This window comes from Conger conger, chromosome 9 (assembly GCF_963514075.1).
Source record: "Conger conger chromosome 9, fConCon1.1, whole genome shotgun sequence".
Taxonomy (NCBI): Eukaryota; Metazoa; Chordata; class Actinopteri; order Anguilliformes; family Congridae; genus Conger; species Conger conger.
The window spans coordinates 9,966,669-9,985,325 of NC_083768.1; the positions used below are offsets into that span (position 1 = coordinate 9,966,669).

General features: G+C 44.1%; 3 protein-coding genes across 6 annotated transcripts in view; 1 reads left to right on the forward strand and 2 right to left on the reverse strand.

Moving 5' to 3' along the window:
* tpk1 (thiamin pyrophosphokinase 1) overlaps nucleotides 1-6,232 on the forward strand; it is a 40,586-nt gene extending 34,354 nt beyond the window's left edge. For both annotated transcript variants that reach the window (XM_061253919.1, XM_061253920.1), the window contains exon 9: nucleotides 5,450-6,232. In XM_061253919.1, coding sequence (XP_061109903.1) covers nucleotides 5,450-5,589 — 140 coding nt within the window. In that variant the 3' untranslated portion in view covers nucleotides 5,590-6,232. The remainder of the gene's footprint in view (nucleotides 1-5,449) is intronic.
* Nucleotides 5,664-7,511, reverse strand: sec61g (SEC61 translocon subunit gamma). Its single transcript, XM_061253922.1, has 4 exons — nucleotides 7,374-7,511; nucleotides 6,923-7,035; nucleotides 6,547-6,649; nucleotides 5,664-5,819 (listed from the first exon to the last, which is right to left on the reverse strand). The coding sequence occupies exons 2-4, from the start codon at nucleotides 7,014-7,016 to the stop codon at nucleotides 5,810-5,812; spliced, it is 207 nt and encodes a 68-aa protein (XP_061109906.1). The 5' UTR covers nucleotides 7,017-7,035; nucleotides 7,374-7,511; the 3' UTR covers nucleotides 5,664-5,809.
* Nucleotides 7,374-18,356, reverse strand: LOC133136442 (retinol dehydrogenase 12-like). 3 transcript variants are annotated; one of them, XR_009709526.1, is made up of 8 exons: nucleotides 18,218-18,356; nucleotides 17,608-17,723; nucleotides 16,537-16,692; nucleotides 14,518-14,622; nucleotides 12,459-12,668; nucleotides 9,322-9,514; nucleotides 8,513-8,812; nucleotides 7,374-7,527 (listed from the first exon to the last, which is right to left on the reverse strand). XR_009709526.1 is itself a non-coding variant. In XM_061253918.1 (7 exons), the coding sequence occupies exons 1-7, from the start codon at nucleotides 18,229-18,231 to the stop codon at nucleotides 8,710-8,712; spliced, it is 897 nt and encodes a 298-aa protein (XP_061109902.1). In that variant the 5' UTR covers nucleotides 18,232-18,356; the 3' UTR covers nucleotides 7,751-8,709. The 3 variants fall into 3 exon arrangements, 2 of the variants coding, with proteins under 2 accessions (XP_061109902.1, XP_061109901.1); XM_061253918.1 differs by lacking the exon at nucleotides 7,374-7,527 and having other exon boundaries at nucleotides 7,751-8,812; XM_061253917.1 differs by lacking the exons at nucleotides 7,374-7,527; nucleotides 8,513-8,812 and having other exon boundaries at nucleotides 8,841-9,514.
* Between the last annotated feature and the right edge of the window lie 301 nt (nucleotides 18,357-18,657).

Genomic DNA, 18,657 nt, shown 5'->3' on the forward strand with positions numbered 1-18,657 from the left:
AAATAAGTAGCATACAACTCATAATTGTGTCCATCCGTCAGTTTAATGTAGGTACCGGCAGTGCTTAGGGGATCTTGCAGATGCTGTCGGCTGCACCATATTTTTTGTACGTAATCTGGTTCCGTTTTACTCTTCGGCTGCTGCGGCAATGATTTGTGATTGGATCATCGATCTTGCCTCTCTCTCTCTCTCTCTCTCTCTCTCTCTCTCTCTCTCTCTCTCTCTCTCTCTCTCTCTCTCTCTTTCTCTCTTTCTCTTTCTCTTTCTCTCCACTCTGCACTCACACGCGCTAGCTTCATGCAGTTATTTTATGTTGACGTGATCACTACTTCATCCTTTTGTTATTATTTACTTTCTTGTCAAATGTATATATCACCTTTAACTTGCATGACTTGCATTTAAATATTAAAATAACATCTTGCTGGGAGTTGGCCAGGCTACAACAGGCTAATCCTTTAAAGTCTGTACCATACTTGGCGCATGTTCTTCCTTGAGATATTGTAGTTGTTGCTTCTGGTTATTTATCCTTTCAAACATGAGTGTGTTTCAGGGTAAGACTTGAACAATAATGTTTATAACCCGTATGGAATTGTCGTGCCATACTCAGAAATTTAGTTTTAAGCATCCTGTATGTAGGTGACACCAAGTATCATTAAACTTTAGCTTATGTCCTTATACATAATGCACACTGTGGCTGTATCTCTGGTTCATCATTAGTACTGATTCAAGGCTGACACGTTGCCTACCCTTCAGCTGCCCCCCACACGCGGACACACTGACATACACACACAGAGACATACACACAATCATACGCGTACACAAACACGCACAGCACGCTGATTGCCTCTGTATTCAATGTTTTCTTTAAAGCAATCAGTGTCCCTCCTGTGAAAGAAGGCAGTGCCCCATGGAGACGGCGCTCTTTGTGAAGGTCAAATTAGTTTGGTTTTTGTCTTCTCCGGATTATTACCGTCCAACTGTGAAGCTGTAAACCTTTTCATGGAACCGCCATTACCGCCCAGCGGAGGCCAGGTTATGATGCATAGCGGCATGCGGGGGATACGGAGAAGAAACCAGAGTTTTGGAGGGAACAGCTTGGCCTCGCAGTCAAAATATTTAACAGTTGAGCTTTGCCTCCATTTACGTGTGTCATTTTAGCAATTTTCTCTGGCATTTTGATGTATTGTTATGCATCAAAATGATTCCCGGCATGATTGAGCATTGTGAACCGCGTTCTATTATACTTCCACCTCCAGTCAATTCACGCGAGCTGGCCTAACTGCAAGCGCTCGAGCAGCAGTCTTTCACTCGTGTGAATGGATAAATGCGAGCCCTTTGAAATTCTAAGTGGCTTTCCAGCGTCCAACTCTCACTTGTCACGTCAGGAAGAAAAAAAAAACTCGCATAGAAACCGCCAGGCAAGCGTTTGTGGGCGACGATTGTTTACTGCCATTGTTTAGAAGGCCTTTTCCCCTTTTAATGAAAACCATAGTGTAGAAGACTCACAAGATTTCATGTTGAATACTGGGATATGAAAAGCTCAATTGAAGGGAATTTCCTTCGATGACCACTTACAGCGCAGCAATATAAAACACACACACACACACACACACAAAACTGTCATTGTGCTTGCTCAACCTATATAAATGAAACACTTTTCACAGTAATGTCGCTTTCATATACATACTGGTGCTGCCCCTGCTGGGTGATCCAGGTATTACCAAGGCATCACAGATCCGATGGCCAAGGCGCGGCTGCCCTCAGTGGATATGCCGTTTTTACATTTATTCTAATGAGGGGCACTCTTCTGATTTTCGGAGACTCAGAATTGTTTGCTCTTGTTCATGGCTCCATTATCTGTATGCTGAAGGCATCTCAGACTTACATGAATTGAATTGTGTGAAATGAATGTTGCAAATACTACATTATACATTTACTATAGTCCGGGCTATGTCCTCCAGTGTTAACCACAAAATAAATTAAATAGTTTAGCCTTTTTAAATTATTATAAAAATCTATATGTGAAACTTCCATAAAGACGTAGGTGTAGATTTAAGGTGTTAAACATCTGTCCGCAGTGTCCAGTTAACGTTTTAGTTACCTTTGAGAAATCTGATGAAATACCTAATATGGCCACCAGAGGTCACCGCTACCACATACGGTGCATCCGGAAAGTATTCACAGCGCTTCACTTTTCCCACATTTTGTTATGTTACAGCCTTATTCCAAAATGGAATAAATTCATTTTTTTCCCTCAAAATTCTACACACCACACCCCATAATGACACCATGAAAGAAGTTTTTTTTCAATTTTTGCAAATTTATTAAAAATAAAAAACTAAGAAATCACATGTACATAAGTATTCGCAGCCTTTGCTCAATACTTTGTTGATGCACCTTTGGCAGCTATTACAGCCTCAAGTCTTTCTGAATATGATGCCACATGATTGGCACACCTATCTTTGGGCAGTTTCGCCCATTCCTCTTTGCAGCACCTCTCAAGCTCCATCAGGTTGGATGGGGAGCGTCGGTGCACAGCCATTTCCAGATCTCTCCAGAGATGTTCAATCGGATTCAAGTCTGGGCTCTGGCTGGGCCACTCAAGGACATTCACAGAGTTGTCCTGAAGCCACTCCTTTGATATCTTGGCTGTGTGCTTAGGGTCGTTGTCCTGCTGAAAGATGAACTGTCGCCCCAGTCTGAGGTCAAGAGGGCTCTGGAGCAGGTTTTCATCCAGGATGTCTCTGTACACTGCTGCATTCGTCTTTCCCTCAATCCTAACTAATCTCCCAGTTCCTGCTGCTGAAAAACATCCCCACAGCATGATGCTGCCACCACCATGCTTCACTGTAGGGATGGTATTGGCCAGGTGATGAGCGGTGCCTGGTTTCCTCCAAACATGACGCCTGGCATTCACGCCAAAGAGTTCAATCTTTGTCTCATCAGACCAGAGAATTTTGTTTCTCATGGTCTGAGAGTCCTTCAGGTGCCTTTTGGCAAACTCCAGGTGGGCTTCCATGTGCCTTTTACTAAGGAGTGGCTTCCGTCTGGCCACTCTACCATACAGGCAGAAGATGTTTGTCCTTCTGGAAGGTTCTCCTCTCTCCGCAGAGGAACGCTGGAGCTCTGACAGAGTGACCATCGGGTTCTTGGTCACCTCCCTGACTAAGGCCCTTCTCCACCGATTGCTCAGTTTAGACGGGCGGCCAGCTCTAGGAAGAGTCCTGGTGGTTCCAAACTTCTTCCATTTACGAAGGATGGAGGCCACTGTGCTCATTGGGACCTTCAAAACAGCAGAAATTTTTCTGTACCCTTCCCCAAATTTGTGCCTCGAGACAATCCTGTCTCGGAGGTCTACAGACAATTCCTTTGACTTCATGCTTGGTTTGTGCTCCGACATGCACTGTCAACTGTGGGACCTTATATAGACAGGTGTGTGCCTTTCCAAATCATGTCCAATCAACTGAATTTACCACAGGTGGACTCCAATTAAGCTGTAGAAACATCTCAAGGTTGATCAGTGGAAACAGGATGCACCTGAGCTCAATTTTGAGCTTCATGGCAAAGGCTGTGAATACTTATGTACATGTGATTTCTGAGTTTTTAATTTTTAATAAATTTGCAAAAATTTCAAAAAGACTTATTTCATCTTGTCATTATGGGGTGTTGTGTGTAGAATTTTGAGGGAAAAAAATGAATTTATTCCATTTTGGAATAAGGCTGTAATATAACACAATGTGGGAAAAGTGAAGCGCTGTGAATACTTTCCGGATGCACTGTAGGTACACACTATTGTGACCGGCCTTGGCAGTCGTAAATTTATTTTACTCAGTGCCTTGAGTAATGTAACTGCAAGCATATTAATTGATATTGCCTGTAAGGTACACCACAAACAAGCATTTTGTTTAACTGGACCATCATACCCAGTTGATTCAGACATTTGGGGTTTGCGAATGAAACCACTAACTGGCAACCACAGTGGAAATTAGTCTGACCTTTCTGTTTTTAGTCCCAAAACGGAACTGTCTTCAAATAAATGACCATCAACCAAAGTACATATTCTCCCATAAGGCAGGGGTGTCAAACTAAAGTCCCAGGGGGCTGCAGTGTCTGCAGGTGTTTGAGGTTTCCTTTCAATGAGCAGTCAAAGCTAGGAGAAACAACCATGTGGATGATTCTTTAGCCAGGCAATGACTTGACCCCTTAAGTGTCATCCCCTTTCTTAACACAAGCTTGAAAATGACATACCCAAAATAAAATCTCTCACTGACTGTTGAGGACTTTGTAGTTTCCTCCACCCATACGGCAAAGAATCTTGGGGTGACTCTTGATAACAGCCTCACCCTGGCCCCACAAGTATCCTCCACTGCCAGAACCTGCAGGTTCTTCCTCTACAATATACAGCGTATTCGTCATCTCCTGACGGAGAAAGCCACCCAGCTCCTACTCCAGGCGCTCGTCATTTCCCACCTGGATTACTGCAACTCCCTACTAGCTGGTCTACCAGCTTGTGCCATCAAGCCCCTCCAGCTGGTCCAGAATGCTGTAGCCCGTCTGATCACCAGTCAGCCTAGGTCAGCTCATGTCACCCCACTCCTCATTGGCCTCCACTGGCTTCCTATTGCTGCATGCATCCGATTCAAGGCCCTAGTATTGGCATTTCAGGGGAAGGGGACTGCCCACCTTACATACAATCCCTGATCACTCCCTACTCCCCAGCTAGACCACTCCGGTCTGCCAGCTCTGGTCGCCTTATGGTTCCCTCACTACGAGCACCTGGTGGTCGAGCTGCACGTATGATGACTGTATGTTTAGAACAGCACTTCTTGTATTTTACTAGCTATGGATGTGAAGCTTTAACTTGTGGAAGAACCTATGCACTTGTAACTCGCTTTGGATTAAAAGCGTCTGCCAAATTACTAAAATGTAAAAAAATGCCTACTATTCTTTAACCCTGTGGACTACATAATCCTGGTGTATACTGAAAGGGGACCCTTTAGGGTTTGGTATACAAGAGTCAGAATAATTTCAAGTGTTACTAAATCAAAGTTACAGAAGCTCAAACACAGTGGAAGATTTCTTCTCACAGAACTGGCATCTTAAAATAGTTTGTGTAGATAGAACCTGAGTTTTAGCTTTTTTGCACCAGAATGGATGCAAAAAAAAAAAAAAAAAAAAACCAGGGGCGGCCTGTAGTGTAGTGGTTAAAGTACATGACTGAGACCCGCAAGGTCGGTGGTTCGATCCGGTGTTGTCACAATAAGATTCAGCTCGTCTTGAAGAGGGAAAAAAATCATCCTTCAGTAGACATTAAGTGGCTTAGGACAACAATTAACAGCTGCTTAGGGTTGAGAGATGGCAGTTGCAGTAGGAGGAGAAAGAGCCGTGCACAGCGTGCGTCTCTGCGACAGTGATGGAGTGCTAAAAACGCTATTCTCTTGCCTTTCAGACGAGCAGACGCTGGCGTTCGGCAACCTGGTGAGCACCAGCAACACTTACGCAGACCATGATCGCGCGAAGGGAAGGAGCCCTGTTACTGTGACGAGCGACCGGCCGCTGCTCTGGACCATGGGGATTAACTGGAAATAGATCGCGGAGGGACCCGCCCCCTTCACATCGCCCGTGCCTTTTAACAGCCGCTGCTGATGATGAAACGAATGCGCTTTTCATTTCTTAGTTTATTTGGTCATTTATTTATAAACACAGTCGAATACAAAATGTACACTGAATGTAAAAGTCAAGGCAGATCAACGGATTCGGATTGGGTCTCTGGTCATGTGTGGTGTCCGTTAGGCATCAGGAATGGGATTCAGCCACCACTGGAATAAAAAAATAAAATAAATGCACTCAACGTTAGTATTATACAAACATTTGATTATACTGCAAACGATAGAAGACAATCATAGCTTTTGCATAATTACATAAAGTTTAATTATATGCTGAACATGAGCATAACCATGGCCAATTAAAATGTCCACCAGAGATGCAAATGCTGTGCATATATCGGGAAGAATGAAACGCCGCTCTGCAGGGAAGCAGTATTGGCAGGACTACATGTCCCATCAGCCCCCAGGATAACGATCTATCCCGGACCAAATGAAAATAGAAACCTGGCTCTGATTTTTCACATTTCCCAAATCCCGATATAGGCACTACATTGTGCATCCTCTGGATACATACAGTCTGTCGTCTAAAAATATGTCCTTTGGAAATAAAAATGCATTTGAATAAACATAGGTTAATGAATGATTTTGTATTTAATACGTAAAAACGGTTTCAGATTAACCCATATCCAGAAGTGTTTTAGCGTCTAACGCAGGCGTGCACAAGCCCGAGGGTCTGTCCGCGTACTGCTTTTTGTTCCAAACGAATTCCTTGTTTTTAAATTTGCAGACGGCTCTATACATTACCCTGGTTCACGCATGTACATTAAAATTATTAGGATACACTTGCAGTCAGCAGTTATAGCCGGTACTCATAAGCAATGTCAAATTAGATATGATCGAGTCCATTAAATAATCAAGACTAACGTCCAACGGTACTCACACAATGATGTTGTTGATGGGGATGTGAATGAGTTTGACGAAAAATCCGATAAATCCCATGATGGCAAAACCAATTGCTGTAGCCATTGCGATCTTCTGGAATTCTGGAAAAAAGAAAGAAACGTACAAGGAAACTGCCATTAGAAATGGGTTGCATAGACTTCTAATGTACACACACTAGCGATTTATATTGCGAATTTGCATATATGCAGTTTGTTTCAAAATAAATGACTGACGTGGCATAGCCAACATGAAAAAAACACGTTGCATTTATCACAGCAGCAAATTCGCTAAAGTGCTAGAACATTTGAGGGTCGGGTTCGATCCGACGGCAAAATTGTGTCACATGATTACGCATTTGGGCTGACGTATTTCACCTTTTCTGTCTGGCTTGGTACACCTCTTCACGAGCCGTATGGAGTCCTTCACAAACTGCCGGCTAGGCTCAACAAACTGCATTACTTGGTCCATGGTGGTTGACTGTATTTTTCTGTAAACCAAAGATCACAAGTGTTCAGAATCTGTATTGTCCGCAGCTTTACCCAACCACATCGTCTAAATCACGAGATTGACACCTTATTAACGTTAACTATAGTGTTAGTTATAACGTAAATAAAGTTATAAGTTAGTTCACTGGCAAACGAAGAATCAGGCCTTGAGAGTCTCAACTAGCGTAGGCTATTATGCGGTTTTCATCATATCTTCTGAAAGAAAAATAACTACATCACGCGAGCAACTTAAAAGCAAACTGCACAACGTCAGAAAGGCTGTTTTCTAATTTAAGAAGAATAAAAGAGTATTTTACTCGATATTGCAAAGATTACTCACCCGTGTTAAATCAACGAAACTGCCTCTGCTGCCTCCCGTTCGCCAGTCTGTTCTCTAGAAAAGCCACGTACTCTTCGGTCTCCACTTAAAATGTTACAGCTGACGTATGCGTTTGGAAGTTGACCCGGAAGTTGTTTTCCTTTGACATACACGTCTGTTGTTCGGAAAAATGATGGCAGAGGGAGAACCCCGTATACTCGGATGGTAGTATGTGGGGTAATATAGACGCATGTTGGCTGCATAACATTCGGTGTTGGAGAAACGTTACCCGAACCTGAATGCTATGCTATTCATTTGAAATTACAACCTTACAAATACTGGTATGTGGGTAGGGTGCAAATATTTTTTTCTGAAGAATAGCAAATAAGGAAAACCTATTTATTATTATTGATGATATTTATTTTCAGATTTCCATAAAATATTTACATAATGTTACATAGTAATGAATAGGGCAATTCCATGGCTAATATTCCCTCTGAAACATAACAGAGTGATTTATCCTAAACTATTCCTTGCACTTGCCATACAATTACACTACTAAATGAGATAGTATTACAATATCTTCCAACTTTACGATACTACCTAATTTTCCGTGAGGTATGTAAACACTAAAAGGATGCACATTTATGGTAAAAAATAAAAATAAAAGAATAAAAAAAAGATTAAAAGATATGATTAATAAATATATTAAATCAACAAAACACAAAAAATAAGAAAGATTTTCTTCCTGCAATACTAGTAGCCTTCATCATCTGGACACCATTTATGCACACTAACATAGGTTGACAGTTCCAGGTTAGTGAATTGGTTGGGTCTGTATTATATTGCATCACCATAACCATAACCACAATAACTATCAACAAAACTATCAACAAGAACAAATCTAGGGAAATATTATAATACATTTTGTGATTGAAAGAAAATCCACTGATAATATATTGCAGCAATTTGTTGAATTCAGAATTTGAATTTTATAAAAGTTGGCTGTCAAAACAATGTACGAGGCAAGGAAATTCTTCACAGGACCTCAGAGATAGTACTAACGATACTACCAATTATGAAGCAAGGGTAATAATGGTACTTAACATTAAGTTTAAGAACTGCATCCCTGTCATGAGAATCAGCACAGGAACCCTAACCTGGTGCAGTTATAGATCATATCTTCAGTATATCCCGTGGAATGCCGGCAATGCGAACACAGTGCAACTGAATTGAAATGTTTGAAATTCCGTCTCTGAAGCCCGGCCGACGTCAGTAGAAAACCAGAGTGCGGCGGTGGCGGAATGTTGAATACGGGAATGTTGACGGCCCTGCCGGGAAGACCGCGGCGCGCGTGTCAGTCCCACGTTATACCCAGCATCTGGCAGCTGAGCTCCCACAGCTTCTGAGCCATGACGTCATCCCGTCCGGCCCTGCTGGGGCGGGCCTGCGCGCAGTCGCTACGTAGACAGGAGAGGCGTTACAATACCACACAAGGAAGGATTCTTATGCTTCATTTACAAAACATGCATGCAGAAAATTGAATCTTTAATTATTTTTTTGACAAACTGCAAATCCAGTCTTCGATGACAAAAATGTGAAAATATTTTCACAATCTTATTTTTATTTTGAATGTCCCTGGTAGTGTAGGTTTCAGCACAGTACACCTACAGGGGACACAAATTAAGTACTGGTCTTAGGAGTACTACTTTATCCACAGAAGTCCGGCTCTTCGGTGTATCATAGGTATGGATTTATAGTAATTTCTTTCAGTTATTTTAATGATACATCAGGCACGGTAGAGCGGTTTAATGAATCATAAAGAAGGAAATCTGTTCCATTTTCCTTGGCCATCACATACCACTGTAGTTGGGTGACACTGAGAATACCTGTAGAAGCCAGTTCCCTGGGTTTAATTGTATCGCGCAATAAGGCCTGGTGCCATTCGAACGCCGCTCCTCCGGTGTACCTGTAGTACTGGCCACTCTCGCCCTCCAGCTCCGGGGCCACCGCGCAGTAGATGGAGGTCTGGGCGCCTTGCACGGGCGTCTTGATGAAGGGCTTCACCACCACAAAGGCCGCCTTCAGCGGCGTGCTCAGGTGCCTCCCCAGCTCCGTCTGCACCACCCCGGGATGGACCGCGTACACCGTCACCCCTGTGCCTGATCAGGGGAGAGAATGAGCACAGTCACCCCTGTGATCGGGGGAGAACACACACCGTCACCCCTGTGATCAGGGGAGAGAACACACACCGTCACCCCTGTGCCTGATCAGGGGAGAGAACGAGCACCGTCACCCCTGTGATCAGGGGAGAGAACACACACCGTCACCCCTGTGATCAGGGGAGAGAACACACACCGTCACCCCTGTGCCTGATCAGGGGAGAGAACGAGCACCGTCACCCCTGTGATCAGGGGAGAGAACACACACTGTCACCCCTGTAATCAGGGGAGAGAATGAGCACCGTCACCCCTGTGATCAGGGGAGAGAACACACACCGTCACCCCTGTGATCAGGGGAGAGAGCACACACTGTCACCCCTGTGCCTGATCAGGGGGGAGAACACACACCGTCACCCCTGTGATCAGGGGAGAGAACACACACAGTCACCCCTGTGATCAGGGGAGAGAATGAGCACCGTCACCCCTGTGATCAGGGGAGAGAACACACACCGTCACCCCTGTGATCAGGGGAGAGAGCACACACTGTCACCCCTGTGCCTGATCAGGGGGGAGAACACACACCGTCACCCCTGTGATCAGGGGAGAGAACACACACCGTCACCCCTGTGATCAGGGGAGAGAACACACACTGTCACCCCTGTGCCTGATCAGGGGAGAGAATGAGCACCGTCACCCCTGTGATCAGGGGAGACAACACACAGTCACCCCTGTGCCTGATAACGGGAAAGAACACACACCGTCACCCCTGTGATCAGGGGAGAGAACACACACCGTCACCCCTGTGATCAGGGGAGAGAGCACACACTGTCACCCCTGTGCCTGATCAGGGGGGAGAACATACACCGTCACCCCTGTGATCAGGGGAGAGAACACACACCGTCACCCCTGTACCTGATCAGGGGGGAGAACACACACCGTCACCCCTGTGCCTGATAACGGGAGAGAACGAGCACCATCATCACTGTGCTAGCGGAGCGAGGATCGGCCATGACACCGCACGTCTGCGCCCGTTTCTGCTGCTGCAAAATCAGAAAGGGTGTTTTATTATTTCACGGGAAGAGTTTTGAGCGGATTTACCGGCTTTCTGTACTGCAGAACAGCGCCATCTTACATGTGACCAAAGATACGGAGCCTGAAGAACAAGGAACTGCTCAAGTCTCACATTTCATACGCACAAAGAACGCTGAGTGAGTCAAATAAGGAAATGATAAATATTTTGTCAGACAAGTCTGCACTTGAGAAATATTAGCGTCCCGTTGCATAGCCGCAGATATCGCAATACTGGCACAACTGCTGGTGTGTCTGCTTCCTCGTCTCTGTGAAACCTTTGCACCACAATGCAAATGATGAATACACGCACACTACGTCCACAAGAAGCCCTAAGAAGAAGAGTGTACAGTCATAAAAATTATAACTTAAAGATACCGTAAAGACGCCATAACCAAACCATCATAACGCTTGGGAGGGCACTGGGGGTAGAGATAAGAGGGGACCCAGATGCGGTTGGAAAAAGGTCTGCATCAGAAGACGGCCGATGATTATGCTGTCCTGTTGGCTTTGGCTCCACCGATCCGGGGCTGGGGGAGGGGAGAGCCAGCCGTCTTAGGGTGCGGGGAATGGAGGCATCTGGCCATGGTGTAGGGTTCGACCACGGACCGGTGGCTGTGCAGGGAGGGGAGAGCCAGCCGTCTCAGGGTTCGGGGAACGGAGACCATGGCGTAGGGTTCGACCACGAACCGGTGGCTGCGCAGGGAGGGGAGAGCCAGCCGTCTCAGGGTTCGGGGAACGGAGACCATGGCGTAGGGTTCGACCACGGACCGGTGGCTGTGCAGGGAGGGGAGAGCCAGCCGTCTCAGGGTTCGGGGAACGGAGACCATGGCGTAAGGGTTCGACCACGGACCGGTGGGACGGCAGAGCTGCTCCCTGCGCTGCCCCGTAGGGCGTTTAAATGGGGGCCGGCGAGGCGGGGCAGGGGGGTGCTGTGACACGGGCACACTCGGGACGATCACGGACCAGTCCCCTAACGACGCCGTCCCCTTCAGACGACGCATCCTGCAGAATCGCCCACTTCCACCCACCAGCTTACCAATACCACCGTCTCCCAGAGAGGACTGTGTTCTAGCCGTGGTTTTAAGCTTCCTGTAGAGCAGTTCATCAGGGGCTGTGTGTTCAGCGCACTTTTATTACTGCTTTCTTTTCATTCCTCTCACTAACTCTCATGGCTTATTTAAACACATCCACAGCGAAGATTAAATTAATTTATGTATTTTTAACGTTTCCTTTTGTATACTTTTATTGATCACTCCACCCATGGCTAGGCCATGAACCTCCCTCCCCACTTCCCCTCAGTTTAAAACACGGGGGCACATAAGATTCCTCCCGGTCCGACCCTCGTAATATTTAATTTGTTGCCCAGCTGCAGCACCCATCACCTCAGGAACACAGGCGGAAGTAAACCCACCCCAAGTCCTACTGCTGGCAACCTCTTATCAGGCATCAGCTGGGACACCCCACCAGGTCCTATTACTCAGTTTATTCACTTCCATCCAATCAGTTCCTGGGGTTTTTATGTCCTGGTGCAATAGCCCTGGGGAGAGTCATCAAAGTCAACAAGGCCCGGGACCCCCTCCATAGCCACAGACTCTTAAACCTGCCCCCATAGACTTTAGATCTGGCACTTTAATAATATTTCACATACCCTGCTTCAGAATCATCCTGCATTGTAAATATTTATTTTTATTCATATTTATATTTACATTCTACTTCATTTTCTATCTATGTTTATACTTTATGTATTATTCTGTATGTTGTCTGCATGCATGCACCTACAAACCTATGTGTATGTGAAAACTACTTGGCGAATGAAGCGATTCTGATTCTGATTCTGATTCTGATTCTGATTCTGATTCTCAGAGCGACTCACCTTGCAGCCTGGCGGCCAGTGAGCGTGTGCACAGGACGTTGGCCAGCTTGCTCTGGGCGTACGCCTTCCTGTCATCGTACCTCTTCTCGCTGTTGATGTCGTCCAGCTTGATGGTGCCCCAGGAGTGGGCCATGGAGGAGAGGTTAACGATGCGCCCGGGCGCAGACCTTTTAATCAGATCCAACAGCAGGTGCGTGAGCAGGAAGTGACCTGAAAGAACGGACGGGAAGAGGTGTAGGCCTTTCGGAATGCATTTCAAAATTCGAAAGTCAGCGCTCTAGAACTCCACTGCTTTCAGTCGGCAGCGGTGATTGTGACATCAGCATGAGAGTGTTCAGTCAGTTTCGAACATTCCAATCACGTATTTGTAATCTCACACCTTAAAGTGTTAATAATATATGAAGCATGTATTTGTATCCTGTCTTTTATTGCAACATTCAGGAGGAGACTGTGTGGCCAGCCACTGCTTCTCTCCAGAACACCTTTTACTATTGTAATCTCAACTTGTATAAATGTGTCATATGTCCATTAGCCTGGAATATGTACAGCGTACCAGTAAATGTTGATCATTTCATAAGGGGGCAAAGGTTGTTCTGAGAAAAATGAACACCCAGGGAACGTGTCTCTTGGCCATTCCAAGCGTCTATAATGGAGCTGTGTGATATGTCACACAGACTTGTTTACTTGTTACATCCAGCTACATATTTCTCCTATCAGATATGCAGGTCGAATACAAGTGAAAATGACTGTGCACACTTTAGAGCACGCTCTCATGAGGCTATCGTACAATAACCAAGTACGATAGGTACATGACTGGGACCCGCAAGGTCGCTGGTTCGATTCCCGGTGTAGCCACAATAACATCCGCACAGCTGTTGTGCCCTTGAGCAAGGCCCTTAACTCTGCATTGCGCCAGGGGAGGATTGTCTCCTGCTTAGTCTAATCAACTGTAAATCGCTCTGCATAAGAGCATCTGCCAAATGCCATTAATGAACATCCATCCATCCATCCATCCATCCATCCATTATCTTAACCCGCTTATCCTGAACAGGGTCGCAGGGGGGTTGGAGCCTATCCCAGCACACATTGGGCGAAAGGCAGGAATACACCCTGGACAGGTCGCCAGTCCATCGCAGGGCACACACACCATTCACTCACACACTCATACCTATGGGCAATTTAGACTCTCCAATCAGCCTATCCTGCATGTCTTTGGACTGTGGGAGGAAACCGGAGTATCCAGAGGAAATCCACGCAAACACGGGGAGAACATGCAAACTCCCCACAGACAGGCCCCGGCCGACGGAGATTCGAACCCAGGACCTCCTTGCTGTGAGGCGGCAGTGCACCATCTGTGCCGCCTCCATTAATGTACAGAGGAATCAAAATAAAATGTTTAATAAGATATGGTATATACTACCAAAAAGGGGTAGTGTTCGTGTTTCTTCCAGGAACATGTGATAATACACACACAAGATGTCTGGTCCAAGGAAATAAGACAGCACTTTTCCGAGGAGATACTAAATTAAGAGAAAACAAGGAGACTGGTGAATTTCTGAGATATTTACTACCTTATACTGTGAATTGAATTGAATCAGATTTAATTGGCAATTGGGACTAAAAGTTTTGGAAAAATCAGACTAAAATTTACTCTGGATCTGCAAGAAAAAGCGAGACAGGCAACAGCACAATGCATTGGATAATGCAAGAACCCTTGTAAACCAAGATAAGCCTTCCTTCCAACAGTCCATAATACCAGAAATGTGTCTAGACTAATTCCTGCTCAACATCCTTGAATACATAAGAGCATTGCTTTTGCAGTTTTCCAAATGAATTTAAATACAAAGGGCCCTGAACAATGCCCTGTTAAATGATCGAGGCGGAATGGCTTTCTTCAAATTGTCACTTTAGAAACAAAAGGTTAATATTCATTTTAATCCTTCTATATAGGTCAAGACCTACTCAGCAGTACAATCCTTTAACCTTTGTACTGGACAATGTGTAGTCAAGAGGCAACCTTGCTGCTGTTCCGTCTCTGTGGGCACAGGGCTGCTCTTACCCAAGTGGTTGATACCAAACTGCATCTCGAAGCCGTCCACCGTCTTGGAGAAGGGACACATCATGACCCCAGCATTGTTGATGAGAATATTAACCTGCTGCTCATCTGGGGGAAGAAATTTTAAATGTTTTCTTTTTCTTTCTTTCTGCCTGACTTTCTTTCCTTCTTTCGTGAATCTATTCACCTGTCCAAAACTATTATAACCTTCTAACCCTTAGCAAACATAATACAGGTATGAAAATATCTATCTATAGTCCCTTCAAAAAGTATTGGAACAGCAAGGCCAGTTCCTTTGTTTTTCAGTGCACTGAATACATTTGATGTTGAGATAAAAAAGATGAACACGAGACAAGACTTCAGAATTTCAGCTTTTACTTCCTGGTATTTACACCTAAATGTGATAATCTACGTAGAACCATAGTACCTTTGGTATCACACCAGCTCATTTTTAGGTGAGCAAAAGTATTAGAACAGAGAGTATTTAAGTAAAGTAAATAAGTAAATAACACTTCATATTTGCTACCATATCCCTTGCTTGCAATAGCTGCATCAAGACTGCGATCCAGTTACATCACCAAACTCCTTTTTTTGCGATGCTTTTACTGCAGCCTCTTTCAGTTGTCGTTTGGGGGAATTTTCCCTTCAATCACCTCTTCAGGAGGTGAAATGCATGCTCAGTTGGTTTAAGGTCTGGTGATTGACTTGGCCAGTCTAAGACCTTTCACTTTCTCACCCTAATGAAGTCCTTTGTTGTGTTGGCAGTGTGTTTTGGGTCATTGTCTTTCTGCATGATGAAGTTCCTCCCAATTAGTTTAGACGCATTTCTCCGTAAGTTGGCAAACACAGTGTTTTTGTAGACTTCTGAATTCATCCTGCTGCTACCATCATGAGTTACATCATGAGTAGATCTGTTCTTTCTCCACACTTTGGCCTTTCCATCTCTTTGGTAGAGGTTAATCTTGGTTTCGTCATTCCATAAGACTTTGTTCCAGAACTTTTGTGACTCATCTCTGTACTTCTTTGCAAATTGTAATCTCGCCCTCCAATACATACTACTGATGAGTGGTTTGAATCTTGTGGTATAGCCTCTATATTCCTGCTCTATAAGTCTTTGAACAATTGATTGAAATACCTTCACCCTGCCCTGTGATGATTGTTTGTGATGTCACTGACTGATGTTTTGGGGTTTTCTTCACAGCTCTCACAATGTTTCTGTCATCAACTGCTGTTGTTTTCCTGGGTCGATGTCAGTTGCTCAGTACGCCAGTGGCTTCTTTATTCTTCAGGACATTCCAAGTTGTTGTACAAACTATCCCAAATGCTTGTGCAATGGCTCTGATTGATTTTCCCTCTTTTCTAAGCTTCAAAATGGCTTGCTTTTCTCCCAAAGACAGCTCTCTGGTCTTCACGTTGGTTTATCTTTTCTAACACAAATGCAGTCTTCACAGGCAAAACCCAAGGCTAAAACCAAGAGTAGACATTCAAAACTATTTATTGTTTAACCAATCAATCCAACAGGACACATGTGGGCAATGATAAACACCTGTAAGTCATATCTTCCAATACCTTTGCTCACCAAAAAATCAGATGCAAAAGGTGATATGCTTTAAGTTGTTTAACAAATGTAGATTAAAAAAATACCAGGAAATAAAAGCTGAATTTCTGATCTGTCATCTCATGTACATCCTTTGACTTCAAACTCAATTGTCTTCAGTGTATAACAAAAACAAAGGAATTCACCTTGCAGTTCCAATACTTTTGGAGGGGACTGTGTGCTGATGCTGGTTAATAATATCTAAGACATTATGTCATATATTTTACATGTTAACTGTCAGCAACACATTCAAAAATATGAAAGCATTAGAACAATCAACTCTGCATGCTAAACCAAAGTCACTTAAAGGATGTCTCTAATGTGTACATGCCTTCCACGCACTAAAAACATGGAATCACAGGAAGTCATGGTCACTGCAGACAAAGCACTAGACTGTCTATCACTGTCAATTCTGTGGGACTTACCTTTGTTGATTCCCTCAGCAAATTCCCTGATTGACTTGGTGTCGGCTAAATCGAGTTTCCTGACGACAACGTTCTCGTTTCCAGAATCTTCCACAATCTCTTTCCGAGCGTCCTCTGCCTTTCCGATATCTCGGCAGGCCATGATGATCCTGGCCCCTATGGAGCACCAAAAAAACAACAACAACATTATTCGCCAAAATACTTTAGAACATGCCACAATAAAAAGTCACCTGTCATTCATGCACACTGCTATACACACTGGGAGGAAACTGGCTATGCATGCTAAACCATTCAGAACTGTTAAAAAAAACTCCCAAAGCCACTTTGGTTAAAAGCTAAGTTTTTTATGCACTAATGTATAAATTAATTAATTAATTAAACCTGCAAGCTGGGTTGAAGGGGGCCAAGAAATCCAGCAGGGCAAGGTCACCATGGCAACTTGATGGGTCATGTTAAAAGTGTGGCTGTGACCATTGATGGCAAGTTTTATGTCAATTGACCAAATATTGGGTGTAACTGAGATATGCGCCCACGTCGTGTTTAGGCTGTTTGCCTTTGATTCGGCAACTGAAAATCAAAAGTACTTCAGATTTGTGAGGCTTGGTCTGAAGATCATCCAGGGCAAATTTGGTGAAGATTGGACAAAAGTTGTGGACTGTGAATATTTCTTACGCGTTTAACAGAAATATGGCGGACAATCCAATGTGGCAGAAATTGACATCAATGGGTGCGTTGAACTTGGCTTGATCCAATAAATCCAACGGTACCTCATTTTTTAAAATTGGGCATACAGCTCAAAACTTAAATGCATAAACGTACCTCCAAATTTGACCAGTTGGTGGCGCTAGAGCGCTCAAGGTGGAGACATTAATCTTGGTGAAAAGAATCATGGTACTGTCCCCAGTGCCAGATAAAAAAAAATTTTTAGGCAGCCAGTCGCCATTGGTGTGTACGAATGGGTGAATGATAAGCATAATTTGGATGAAGGCGCTATATAAATGCGTAATGGCGCTGAAACGCACACATGGGATCCCCAGAAACAACCTGAAATAAATTTGCTGTGTAGCCTACCTCTCTTTGCCAGATCCTTCGCGGTCTCTTTACCAATGCCAGTGTTAGCCCCAGTTATAATCACTGTTTTACCATCGAGTTTCGCATTGGAGGACCATTGTCCACGGAAAATGTTTCTAGGGAAAAAAAATAGAGGAACAAAAACAATATTTTTATTGTTGATAAGAGGCAGGCAAATAACTTATTTAATTCAAAGTATGATTGAACTGATAGTAAGTTTCAGCAAGTGCTGATCTTCTCGCAATTGATACTACATTAAATGATATGTTCCACTTATATTCAAGATTAACAAAAGAACAATCTAATTTTTCCAGAGTTGTAATTATGGCTTCCAACTTTTAAGAAAGGGCAGTTGCTTGTTTCGTTCAAGATTAGACTATTTAAGTTAGCCTTTATAACGTACGATGTACTGTCCATTGAGAGAACGGTCTGGACATTGTCACTTTGAGATTATCGCAGTGTTTGATAATTTTGTCTCTGTAACAGGTTTACATGTTACGTGATGTTATGCAATAAACTAAAACTTCAATTATTAAAGCAATGTAGATCATAGCTTACATAACGAAAGTGAACCCACGGCTGTGACTTAGGCGACAACATGACAACATACCTTATTGAGCTCATCTTTAAAACGAAGCAATGCTGTCGAAGTCACCAAAATCGTAGGCTGGAGACAGATTATAAACTGTTCAGCGTTACACTTTCCAGGCTAGCCTTTGACAGTTCACAAATAACCGCTGATGTCACGGCGGAACAAAGCAAATGTAGGCGTGATCGGGATCTGGAGCGTTTGCAGCGAAATGGTAAATGGATTTGGGCGTGGTGTTGCGCACACAAAGCTGGGTGAGATTAAGGTCGGGTTAGCCGGTTCGGCATGACAAATCTGTTTAGCAAAGGTTCGCTTTGTGTTGCTAACTAATGACCTAAAGAGAACGTATCCAGTGAGTAGGTACCATAGACTGTATGAAAACACTTTATATCCAGGTAATATTCGTGAAAGTGCAACGTCATCTTCAGAGTAGGTTAGGCTACCTGTCATATCAGGAATGT

Excerpts from the sequence above, each read along its gene's own strand:
- sec61g (XM_061253922.1), bottom strand. The coding sequence starts at position 7,016 with ATGGACCAAGTAATGCAGTTTGTTGAGCCTAGCCGGCAGTTTGTGAAG. Across the intron at positions 6,650-6,922 it reads TACCAAGCCAGACAGAAAAG|AATTCCAGAAGATCGCAATG; the intron begins GTGAAATACGTC and ends TCTTTTTTCCAG.
- LOC133136442 (XM_061253917.1), bottom strand. Across the intron at positions 16,693-17,607 it reads GAAGGATCTGGCAAAGAGAG|GGGCCAGGATCATCATGGCC; the intron begins GTAGGCTACACA and ends GGTGCTCCATAG. Across the intron at positions 12,669-14,517 it reads GTTTGGTATCAACCACTTGG|GTCACTTCCTGCTCACGCAC; the intron begins GTAAGAGCAGCC and ends CCGTTCTTTCAG.